This window comes from Monodelphis domestica, chromosome 3 (genome assembly GCF_027887165.1).
Source record: "Monodelphis domestica isolate mMonDom1 chromosome 3, mMonDom1.pri, whole genome shotgun sequence".
NCBI lineage: Eukaryota > Metazoa > Chordata > Mammalia > Didelphimorphia > Didelphidae > Monodelphis > Monodelphis domestica.
This window is the reverse complement of record NC_077229.1, coordinates 1,788,715-1,801,484: the sequence shown is the minus strand read 5'-3', so window position 1 is coordinate 1,801,484 and position 12,770 is coordinate 1,788,715. Positions and strand designations below refer to the sequence as shown.

Sequence of the window (12,770 nt, the reverse complement as noted above, 5' to 3'; positions counted from 1 at the left end):
AATGGCCCTTCCCATCTCTAGGAGTTGTTGAAGGAACAGTGGGCATTTTGGTTTGAGAAGGCCCAGAAACAAGGTAAGTGCTTGCTCTTTAGGTTGGCTTGGCTAGCTTTCCTCTTCTGCTCACAGTTGCCCTTGGGACTTCACACTTCTCCAGGCATCAGTCTCAATTCAGGCAAGGCCGCCCGGCTCCCGAGTAACCCTTTAGCCAGGAGAGGTCAACTGTTCCTGCCCCTCTTGCCATCCCTCCATTCTCAGTCCCCTGAACCAGTTCTTGGGGACTCTTCTTGGTAGGCCGTTGGGCCAGTTCCCTCCTTTCTCAAGGAGTAGAGTCTGATGTACCCGATGCTTGGATTCCGCTTCTGCACTGAATGAAGAACGCTCAGTTCCCTAGCTTCCCTTTCACCGACTTCATCTTGACCTGCAGATTCACTCTTTGCCGGTCTTGTCATTCATGAGCCTTTGCCCCCACAATCCATAGTTCTGAGCTTCCTTTTAGTGTGACTTCCATGCACTAGTTTTTTCAAAAATATTTCACTAGATACATTTTAGTAGAATTGGCCATCTTTGTAATCTTCTGTGTCCTGTTTCATGCATTCAAAAACCTGATTTTGAGAAGGGTTCTATCATTAGACTGATTGCTAGTGGGGCCAGGCCACTCAAGGGTTCTGAGCCTCCTTTGGCTCCTTCCATCTGCCTCAGTGGCCCTCCATGCTCACCACAACATCTGGTCACAAGACCTTCCCTTGCTTTCCTCCCCCAAAACCTTGATCTCTCTGCCCTCAACTCTGGAACCCTTTGCATCGTCAGCCCTCCTGTCTCTCCAAACCCTGGCCTTGGCATCCCACGACATCTTCCATCTCTCTTTTTGCTCTCAGGTTGCTAGTGATCACCAGACTGTTCCAAGCCCTTGTCCAAAGGGCTCCTTTTACCCTGGGGTTTCAGAATGAATGGGAAAGTATTTATCTGGCCCTTACTATGTGGGCTAAGCACTGGGTGTACAAATGTAGAAAAAGGTGAGATGATAGTTCCGGCCCTCAAGGAGCTTAGATTCTAATAGGAGAGCAACAGCTTTTATGGAACAGCCCATTGTTTGGGTTTAGAAAGGTGCCAGGGTTGGGGGCACGTGGGATGCAGTAACAGGAGAACCTACTGACCTGGCCTTTCCAATATGTATGTGATTGTAGTTCCAGAACTGGAAGTCTTCAGGTAGAGGGGAGAGAAAGGTGGACCTCTGGGCCCAGTGGTTCAGAGGGTGTGGTGGTGGCCAGAGCAGACAAATAGGAGGTGGGGTGGATTACTGGGCCCAGTGGTTTAGAGGGTGTGGTGGTGGCCAGGATGGACAGATAGGAGGGGGTGGTGGCAGGTAGGATGGCAGATGACTAGAAAATACCTGGGATACCGTCATGGCAGGAGCCTAGCTTCTCCCTAATATACAGGAACCAGGGCCTTTCTACCCAGGGTCCTGATAGAAGATTTAGTTCAGTATGTGGGAAATAAATTCTCCCATCCAGAAGAGAAAGACCTTGGCCCTACCATGTAATTCAAGCATCAGAAGTAGATACAGCTTCATAGAAGAAGGAAGAGGTGTCAGGGCCTACCAAGAGCCCTATCTCTTCCTCCAGGTTCTTTTTCTCCCTAGTAGAATATGAGCTCCCTGAGAGTGGAGCCTGCCTCACTCGTCTTCTTGTATTCTGAGAGCTCAGTGCACTATTTGGTGCAAAATAAATGCTTTATTGTCCCGTTAATCATTCTTTACCGTGTTGCAGCATTTGTTGTTTGGTGGCAGTAGTTCTTTCCATTTTTGTTGTAATCATTGTGTAAACATCGTAACCAAGTTGTTTACCTGACTTGAATGCCTTCTTAATATACACTGCCACCCAGACAGCCTTATGGACTCTGTTTCTTTTGAGCATGACATATCTGTCCAGAGTGGATCCTTGGTGGAATGGACAAAAAATGAGAGTGATCACTGCTCCAGCCTGGTCTGAACCAGTCAGGGCTTCAGAGGCCCCAGCAAAGGGGAGACAGAGGCTAATTAAACAAGGCTTCTAGCCATGAGTCCTCCTCCAAGACAGATGAGGGGCCTCTCCAGAGGTTAGTGCCTCTAGAAAAGCCAAGGAAAGGGAGTCAGCCTTCTTCACTCACCCATGTTTCAGTCCAAAGGGAAGCAGTCTGATCTCTCAAGCTTCAGCTCCTTCAAGGCCAAGGCCAAAGGGGAAGAACCTCTCACAGGAAGTTACCACCACATTTAAAGACAGTTCTTTGTGTCACTTTCTGTGCCTTTGATCCACTTTTATGTGGACCAATGTTGGTTTTAACTTTGTTTCAGACTGCCAGAGGGCAGTGTAAAGATTAAAATTTAGGGGAGATGGGGAGACTGAGGCAGGTAGAAATTAGTTTCTCTCTGCAAGGAATATATATATTTTTAGAGGTTTATTAAAGGTTAAAGATTAAGAATATACAAGTAAGAAACATGTGCCTAGGCCAGAGGCCTAGACAAAATAACCTCACATCATGGAAGAGACGCCTCTGCTCCAAAAACGGAAGTCCAAAAGAGGGCCGAGCCCTTCAAAAGCCTTTGCTTAAATATCTTCTCGATCTCGGCCCAGGTGAGATTACAAGGCATTCTGGGGAAGTGGAGCAAAGGCTCATGGGGATTGTAGTCCTGTATTTGAGTCTTTTTTACATCAGTCAGTTGTTTTTGATTTGTCACTCACTAGCACAGGTGGGTCACAGACCTCCCCCTCCCCACTTATGGATTAAGTGGGGTTGCATACATTCCTGGTGGCTAAAATCTAAAGAATAAATAGGGGAAGAGTTAATCGCATCTTCACACAGCACTATCTTTACTACCCAACTTGGTTTTTCTCCTAGCTAACCCTTGCTCACTGTGGAGAGCCAAAAGTAAAGCATTCTATGGACCTAATCTTCAACTCTTACCTAAGACTTCATGATCATCAGTAATGTTTTTATAGGTTACAGCTTATAAAGGATAATTTTAGCATTGTGACCTAACTATATTAATTATTGGTCGCCATGGAAACCCCACATTAAAAAAACCAAGTCAGCTGGAAATTTATGGTGATTTAATTAATATAGTGGAAAGAAATTAAAAAGACGGAAGAAGGAAAGGGTGTAGGATTTCTCCGCCTGGCTTGTGCCAGGAAGAACACCAGAGGCTCTAGGAAGGTAAGGGTTTGGAGAGTAAAGGAGGAAGGAATCAGCCTGAACTCCAAGAGGGCTCAGCCACAGTGCCTGAACCTGAATCGGCTCAAGGGCAAACTCACTGCCAAAACCCAGGCAAATAGCTGCCACCACACTAAGATGTCGGAACACTTAGCACTCTGCCAGCCAGAGCCTCTTCTCCAGGGAAAAAGGGCGAAGAGAGGAAGTAACGTGCCTTATATAGACGATTTTATGTCACTTTCCTGCATCTCATCCGTACCAATGATAGCTTAGCTTGACTTAGGACAGCCCAGGGGTCTGTCAGCTGTTTCTGCACATGTCTGTTGAAGGCCATCTTAGATACTTAATCCTTGAGTATGGTGCAGACATTCCTGACTGCTAAGTAGGGTGGAGAATGTAGAGTTCCCAAGACCTGATTCTGTTAAACCAAGTATCTCCATCATTACTAATCAGGAAATAGCTAAATCAGATCTTCTAAAGTACAGTCTGAGTAGGGTGGAATAGTTTTAAAAATCACAATCTGTAAGGGTTATTGTACCCATGAGAATCACTGTAAGTGGATGTTTTATCTTTTAATAACTCGTCAGTTTTCTTTTGTTAGAAGGAATGAAAACTAGCACTTCTTTAGTGCTATAAGGTTTTGCAAAGCATTTTGCACATATTAACTCATTTTATTTTCCCACATCCCTGGAGTATAGATGCTATTATTATCTTCACTTTACAGATGCTGACACTGTGACAGACAGTTAAGTGACTTGCCCAGTGTCACACAATTGGGAAGCGTTTGAGGTTGGCTTTGAACTTGCATCTTTTTGGCTCCAGACATAGTACTCTATCCATTAAGCTGTCTTGTTACTATAGGTATGGATATTTTAGGCACTTAAATTCATTCTGTACTGCCTTTCACGATGGTCAGATCAGTGTGTTGCTCCTGAACTGTTATGATTAATATTCTCTGGAGATTGTATATTAATTTAGGATTACTTATTAAAGAAATGAAAAGAATGGGTCAGAGAAAGAAAAGGCCTCTTACCACATGTGGCCCAGGAACCATCCCCATGAATATCTTCTTTTTCCAAATTCCTAGCCAAAAAGATTCAGTTTCTTCTTGGACTCAAATCTGTACTTTGAATGATGTCCCCTTTCCCCAGCCCCTCTGACTCGAGAGTTATGACCTCACTCTGGGCATGAGGCAGGTCTTCTGGATGCCAGGGAGTAATGTGGGTCCAGTGTTCCCATGTATGCCTGTTCTTCTCTCCCACTTTCTTGATTTGATAAGAGGGTGGGGCAGGTTACAGCTTAATCCAATCAAGATCCATCCAATCCAATCTAATTTAGAGTCAAAACTTTCTCTTGAAAATCCAAGGTTGATCTTAGGGTACCAAGAAGAAGAAAAAGGGCACAGGCTAATGTTAAATTCTCACACCACAAATTAACATGCCTTTCTTTTCTCACACATCTTTCAACATGAACTGTTATCTTTTGTCACATCCTCATTTATAGTTGCACAATAAACTTTCTTTTAAAAATACATTCTAGAGTTTCCCCAAGGAATTGAAGGCAAGTTTAATGGTCTGTAACCTGGAAGTTTCACCTTCCTATTTTTGAAAATCCAGCAGTCCAATGGCACAATCCCATTCTCCCTCTTGCAGTGTTCACTTTCAGTGAAATCCACAGTTATTTTAGTACTTCATTTGGGCTTTTTGACTTTAGAGCAGGTGGGAGTTTGGCTCAGGAAAGAATGATGCAACTGGGGTCCTGGAGGGAAGGGAGGAGAAGCTATAACTAAACCCCTTTGCTCCTCCAGGCATTGTTCTCGTTCTTGGGTCGGCCTTTATGATGACCAAGAAGGGTTTAGACTTAGACATTTAAAATCACAAGGACACTGGTTGCTAAGTCACTTTAACTGCAAGAATCCTCCACATGTATCTTGGAACTGATGGCCATCCAACTTCTGCTCAGATATGTCCAGATTCAGTGAGTGCAGTTCCTTGTGGAGAGACAGTCCAGTATGGGGAAATGATCAGTGAAATGGAAGTTCCTTGTTAAGAGTTCCTTTGAGCAGGTCACTTATCCTCCTCAAGCTCAATTTCCCCATTTGTGCAATAAGGGAATTGGATTAGATCAGGGATTTTTAAGACTTTCTATTTCCTGGACCCCATGAGGAATCTGGTTAATGAAACCCTTGGTTCCCCTCAGACTGTTTTTTATCAGAGAAAATGCTATGTTTCATTTGGAATTTAGTAGAAATAAGGAGGCCATATTCTGCTAATGTGCAGAGACCCCTGACATCTCTCCATGGGCTCCATAGGGTTAAGAAATCTTGAACTAAATGGTCTCTTAAGATCTTTGCTGGAATATGAGTCCTTCAGTTAAGTAAAAAGTGGTCCTCCTGGAATATCCACTCTTTGATCCTATCTCCACATTTCTTGGAAGCACAGAATAAATACACTGCTTTGTGTAGGGAGGCAGTGTATTATAATGGAAAGTGGATATATCTTAATGTCAAAAGATCTTGGTTCCTTGGCCTTAGCTTTGATACTTATTAGCATTGTGACCTTTGGTAAGTCAACAAATCATCCTAATCCTCAGTTTCCTCATTTGGCAAAGTAACTTGAGTGTGAAAGGTTTTGGTGAATTCTAAGACATGTAAATATAAGATTGTATCAGAGAATCAGGGTTATTGATGTATTTTATTTCTTTCAGATTTGCAGGTGGTGTCTAAAACCAAGGAGTCAACTCCAAAGATTGCCATTTCTATTGAAGAATCATCCTCGAAAACACTCACAAAGAATCTTCCCTGTGTCTTCAAGTTGGGAGAAACCTTAGAATATGATACCCAGTTAAAGAAGCAGCAAAGAAATGTGGAAAAGTACTCCAGGCAAGTAAAAATCCCCTTAAGGAAAAGTGCCATTTTAGTAAGTGGTCATGAAAATAATAAATGTGGTAGAAGCTTCTCTCAAGAGTCAGGTCTTTTCCCACAAGGGATAATCTCTATAGAAAAGATAGATGTGATATCCAGATAAAAGAGCTTAAAATCCATATACTCCGTGAACTCTAAATTTGAATGAATTGCAAATGGTAGTTATAATTTAGATTCTGTTGGTTATCAGAGGATATGTATACTGAATATAATAAATGGAAAAGCTTTTTAATTGCTATTCATTCATTACTTTCTATCACAGAATTCACCCTGGAGAGAAGCCCCGTAAATGTAATGAATGTGGGAAGCCCTTTCGCCAGCGTTCACAACTTATTGAACATATGAGAATTCATACTGGAGAGAAACCTTATGAATGTAAGATATGTGGGAAGGCCTTCAGGCGGACCACAGGACTTATTCAACATCAGACAACTCATACTGGAGAGAGACCTTATGAATGTAATGAATGTGGGAAGGCTTTTACCCGGATCACAGATCTTACTCGACATCAAAGAATTCATACTGGAGAAAAACCTTACAGATGTGAGGAGTGTGGAAAGGCCTTCACCCAGATTATAGATCTTACTCGACATCAAAGAATTCATACTGGAGAAAAACCTTATGAATGTTTTGAATGTGGGAAGGCCTACCATGGGAGCTCACAACTTACTCGACATCAGAGAATTCATACTGGAGAGAAACCTTATCAGTGCAGTGAATGTGGGAAGGCTTTCAGTCAGAAGTCACAACTTACTGTACATCAGAGAATTCACACTGGAGAGAAACCTTATGAATGCAAAGAATGTGGGAAGGCCTTCAGTCAGAGCTCACAACTTACTCTACATCAGAGAATTCATACTGGAGAGAAACCTTATGCATGCAAAGAATGTGGGAAGGCCTTCAGTCAGAGCTCACAGCTTACTCTACATCAGAGTGTTCACACTGGAGTGAAACCTTATGAATGTAATGAATGTGGGAAGTCTTTCAGCTGTTTCACAATACTTACTGAACACCAGCGAATTCATACTGGAGAGAGACCTTATAAATGTAATGAATGTGGAAAAGCTTTTAGCCAGAGCTCACAGCTTACTCTACATCATAGAATTCATACAGGAGAGAAACCTTATGAATGTAATGAATGTGGGAAGGCCTTTAGTCGCTTCACAATTCTCACTCAACATCAGAGAATTCATACAGGAGAAAAACCTTATGAATGTAATGAATGTGGGAAGTCTTTTAGCTGGAGTACAGGACTTAGTAGGCATAAAGCAATTCATAATGGAGACAAACCGTATGAATGTGAAGAGTGTGGGAAGGCTTTCCATGAGAGCTCTCAGCTAATTCGACATCAGAGAATTCATACTGGAGAGAAACCGTATGAATGTTTTGAATGTGGGAAGGCTTTTAGTCGTTTCACAATACTTACTCAACATCAAAGAATTCATACTGGAGAGAAACCTTATGAATGCTTTGAATGTGGAAAATCTTTTAGCCGGAGCTCTCAGCTTACTCTACACCAGAGAATTCACACTGGAGAGAAACCTTATGAATGTTTTGAATGTGGCAAAGCTTTCAGTCAGAGTTCACAGCTTACTCTACATCAGAGAATTCATACTGGGGAGAAGCCTTATGAATGTAATGACTGTGGGAAGGCCTTCCGTGACAGTTCACAACTGTCTCGACATCAGAGAAGTCATAATGGAATAAAACCCTATGAATGTATGTGAAAAGGCCTTTTCCCCCAGAGAATAGAACTTATTTGACCTATTCTTGGTGAAATATTGCCTTTGACTGGTAAAGCTTATGAAGATAATGATAGTGAGAAAGATTTTAGCCAGAGTATTCCCTTGATATTTACAGAATTTTAACTAATGGGTGAAACTATAGATAAGCAAATTCCTGCCTAGTTTTTCTTAGCTGTTACAAAGCCTTTTCTCTCTCAACTCCCCAGCAATTTCCTTCTCCCAGATTCCTCACCAAAGCCAGAGTTCACTGAGAAAACTGTGGTTATCTGTAGTTGTTTTTTTTGCCAGATTTTTCATTAGTCTTTTTCAAAAGCTGTTCTCAATCTATTTTTTAATGTTTTGTTTTTATATCAAATTTTCCCATTCCCTTCTTTGTGAAAAAAGAAAAACATTTGAGTAAATATAGCACCATATACAACAGTGTTTTGGCATAGGCCAGGGGCTCCAAGCTGGAAGGGAAAAGCTATGTTACATTATCTCTTTCCTGGATTTTCAATAGGTTTTTCCATTTCTTGGAGTTTAGCTTCCTATTAGTAATCTTTTCATTTCCCGTATCCACATATTATAGTACTGTCTTCTTTCTACTTCTTTTGCTGTCTCTGCCCTGGTTCATGTGAGTCTTCCCATGTGTCTTTGAGTTTCTCATAATTATTCTGTATTGCACACTAATATTCCATTATGATTACATTAACCATAGTAAATTGGGGCAATCTAATTAGAGCTTGGCTCTTCTTCCACTCCTCAGGTATTCTCAGAATCACTTGGCTTTCTCCTTCCATTTCTGATTCCTTGAAAATAAAAAATTGCCTGCCTCCATGTCACCCAATCCCCATCATCTCTTCTGTCTTCAGTTCATCTTGTGCTGACTCCTTCCAAGCCACTTACAAATAAGGTCAGGTGTCACCAATGCTAAATAAAGAAAAAATGCTACCCTTAGCCCACTTACCCCTTGTTTCTAAGTCAGGGCCTCTATCAAGCCTGGAAGTCATCAGTGACATGTTCCACCAAACATAATGGCCTTTTGTCATTTCTTATTTCTTCCTTGCTCTTTGTGAATTAATCAGCTCTGCCTTTTCTTCACACTGCAGAAACATTTCCCTAGGTCTCTAACTGACCCTTCTCTCCTTTCCTTTGATTGTGTTTTTTTTTTCCTCTTGATTCCCTTCAGTTGAACAGTCCCTAAAATTTTGCTTTTGCTTCCCCTTCTCTTGCCTTCTCTTTCCTATGTACTCTCACTCTAGGGAATCTCATCCACCTCTTAGGGTGACTATAGGAAGGGCACAGAAATCTACAATGCCCTTCTCTGGCTTCTCAGCACCATCTGTGGTTTTTCAGTTCCTCGGCACCCACATTCCTTTGATGATAAATGCAGGTTCTTTTGTGTGTTCTGTTTTCACTCTACATTAGTTTGTAGCTGCCTTTGTTTTTCAGAATTCAACCAATAGGCATATATTAAGCTCCTACTGTGTGTCAGGCACTATGCTAGATTTAGGGGATACAAAGACTAAACTTAAGCCTTTGAAGAGCTTGAGGAGGGGCAACACTAAGCATATGCAAAAATATGTACCATTGTAAGAGTTTGAATTTAGGTTTTATCCTAATATGAGAATTCTAAAGTAATATCTAAAGTTGCCGATTTAAAAATATTATAGCTCAAGTCAAAATGACTTTTAGCTGCTTTATTTACAAAGAGGTGGAAAGAGTGAAAGTGGAAAAATGTAGATAGACAGACAGATTCTAATAAGCCTATATTAGCCCTTCTGAGAAGCCAGGCTCAGTCCTGGCAGCGCTTCCCCAAGACTGTCTCCACGTGGATTTCCCAATAATCCTCAGTCAGAAGTCCTGGTGGTGTCTTCTGCCAGGGTTCCTCCAATGCAGCCTCCTCCAAAGGCAAGGCAGGAATTTCATCATTCACCCAGCAAGCCTACATAGGATCCAGGTAAAAGTTCTTCAAGCTGGGAAAGGAATCTCCGGAACCAATCTCTCCAAACACCAGGAAGGGAATGAATCTAGACCATGCTGGTCTCTTCTTTTTATGCTTTTTTCCACATCACTTCCTGTCATTCCCCCTTCTTCACAGGAACCAATGGCAGTCTTTCAATTTGCCTAGCACTGCCCAAGGGAGGGGGGCAGTAGCCTTTGAAGGTGTGAGCTTACTCTAATAAGTGACTGTGAACTCTCATACTTAATGATAAGTAGGGGTACTTTAAGTTCTTGATTTGATTAGCTAAAAATAGACAATGGGAAAGCTAATCGAATCTTCACACAATATAGATACAAAGGAAGTGTCTGTGGGCTCCCAGCAGCTTCTGGAAGAAGGCATGTGAGGAAGGCCTCATGGATAAGGCAGCCTATGAACTTAACCTTGGAGTTAAGTAGGGGTTCAGCAGAGGCAGAGCTGAAGAAGGACATTTTAGATTTGGGCATCAGTCACTGTAAAGACAGAGAAACAGGGTAGGGTGGAGTGTGGGAGGAACAGCACAAAAGCCAGTTTGGAACATAGAGGGAAGTGGATAGGAACATATGAGACAGGAAAGGTATATAGTAGGGTTTAGGTTGTGAACCGTGGAGTTTGTATTTGACTCTAGAGGCCATAGGCATCCATTCAAGCTTCTTGAAGAAGGGAATGACATGGTCTAGCACTTTTGCAGTTGTCTAGGAGAGAGGTGATGAATGCCTGAACTAAGGAGATGAAATGAAAGACACTGATTTGAAATGTTAAGGCAGAATTGATCTGATTTGGCAACTGGGTGAGAGGGGAATATAGGGAGCCCAAAGAGTTGAGGAAAATACTAAGACTTTGAACTATCCTAGTCTGGGTAATGAAAATGACAATGATCCATTTTATAAAACAGGGAAGTTGGAAAGAGAATATAGTTTGTGGGGATGGAGGATAGCTTTTATTTTGGACATATTGCCTTTGGAATGTATCTGGGGCATCATTTGGAAATGTCCAGTAGCCAGTTGATGATTGTAGGTCTGTAGCCTAGCAGAAGGACCGAGGCTAGATAACCATCTGGAAATTCTTCACGTTTGTTGATTGCTACTATACAATGTTCCACCATGTTCATATGCCCCAGTTTGTCTAGCTATTCCCAACTGATGGACACCTGCTTTATTTTCTGCTCTTTTGCCTTTTTTTCTCACCAACATTTATCTCAGGTGATAGAGAGAATCTTGGAACCTTAGATTCAGTTGGAGAATCCCATTCCCATGGAGGATCAAGAATGCCACCTTAGCATTGAGGGACAGGTTGTGGTTAAACAAGAAGTGAACCAAGGATCTGTCAAGTAAATGCAGTAAGGGCATGCCCTGAATGAGGAAGCCTACTTAAAGTTTGGGCTACAGATGGGCAAGTCTTTGCCATAAAAACCAAGACTCATATTGAGCATGATCAACAGAATAATAGTTGGAGTGACTGGTGGAGAAGAGTAAATGTGAAGATAGGATTGACTCTCCCCTTGCCTATTTTTTAATTAATCAACCAAAGAATACCTTTACTTGGCACTAGGTGGAGGAGCTTGCAAGCCACTTAGAGAGTTCCACCCTTTCAACTCAGTCAGAAACTTGTGAATCCTTTGTGAAGAGTTTACACCCTCATACAGCAAGAGATGGAACCTATAAACACTGCCTGCCCTGGGCAATCCTATGCAAATTAAAAGACTGCAATTGGTCTCCATAAAGTGGAGGAAGGGACAGAAAGTGATGTAGAAAAACGATTATAAAAGGTGATGAACTTCCTTTCCAAGGAATCTTCGTCCTGAATTTTTGGGTTGGAGGATCTTGGCCTGTGGCTTGGAGCTACAACTTGGACCTGGGACTCTGGATCTTGGACTGCTTCTCATAAGACTATTCCTGGATATCCCTTTGAACTTCGGCTTGGGTGAGTGAAAAGCTGACCCTCCTTTCCTAACTTCTGGAGAGATTAGTTCTGGAGAGGCCTCCCCTTCTTGGAGGAGGCTGTGTGGGTTGAATTCTTGCTTAATTCACCACCGAGTTCCTTGGCTGAGGGGCTAACAAGAGCCATGCCTGGGCTGAGCCAGGAACTGGAGCAACATTTTAGAGTAATAGGCTGGACTCCTTCTCTACCCTCTTTTTTATATTTCTCTACTTTCACTCTTTCCACATTTTTGTAAATAAAACTACTAAAAGTCATTTTGGCTTGTGCTATAATATTTTTTAAGTCGGTGAGCATAGTATTAGCTTAGAATTCTCATATATTTAATTAAACCCTTAATTTAATTTCTTACAGAAAATGTGCCATGCTAATGAAAAGAATGAATGATGCTTACTGAATAGGACATCCTGCAATTCTTGGAAAAGAGCTTATTCCCTATAGGCCAGAACTGTTTGATTTATCCTTCTGTAATCTCATTGGTCAAAATGGAGAGAATTGCAAGGTTTGATTTACCTCAGGTGACTTTGGAAACCCTACACTGTCCTCATTTTGTAATCTGGTGCCTGTGAGTTCATTAGATGATTTGTCAAGACATATTCTTCTAGTTTCCCGTGTTCCAATTAATTCTCTAGAATCTGTTTTGCCCTTCCTTCTCCACACACATGAGCATGCACATATGTGCACACACACACACGAGTTTCCCTTTCTTGTCTGTTCTACCCCCATATACCTTTCACATCTTTACTCTTTGTTTCCCACTTCAGGAGAAGTCCTCATTTTGAATCTGGACTTTCATGCTATTCTCACCGCTCATCCCTTGTCCATTTTTCTCTGAATTTTTCACATACAGCATTTCTTAGGGGGAAATAATATTCCATTCACATACCATAATTTGTAGAGCTATTCCCTAGTCAGTGAACATCCACTGTGTTTACAGTTCTTAGATACCACAAAAGTATCATGAATTTTTTTGTCTACTTGGGACATTGTCCTCTATCCTTGACCCCTTTAGAGTGCA

At 41.8% G+C, this 12,770-nt stretch overlaps 1 protein-coding gene across 2 annotated transcripts in view; it reads left to right on the top strand.

Annotated features, from left to right (window-relative positions):
* The window catches only part of LOC100014591 (zinc finger protein 420-like), a 54,602-nt gene extending 42,593 nt beyond the window's left edge, over window positions 1-12,009 (top strand). For both annotated transcript variants that reach the window (XM_056821206.1, XM_056821205.1), the window contains 2 exons: window positions 5,893-6,067; window positions 6,372-12,009. In XM_056821206.1, coding sequence (XP_056677184.1) covers window positions 5,893-6,067; window positions 6,372-7,836 — 1,640 coding nt within the window. In that variant the 3' untranslated portion in view covers window positions 7,837-12,009. The remainder of the gene's footprint in view (window positions 1-5,892; window positions 6,068-6,371) is intronic.
* The last annotated feature ends 761 nt before the right edge of the window (window positions 12,010-12,770 follow it).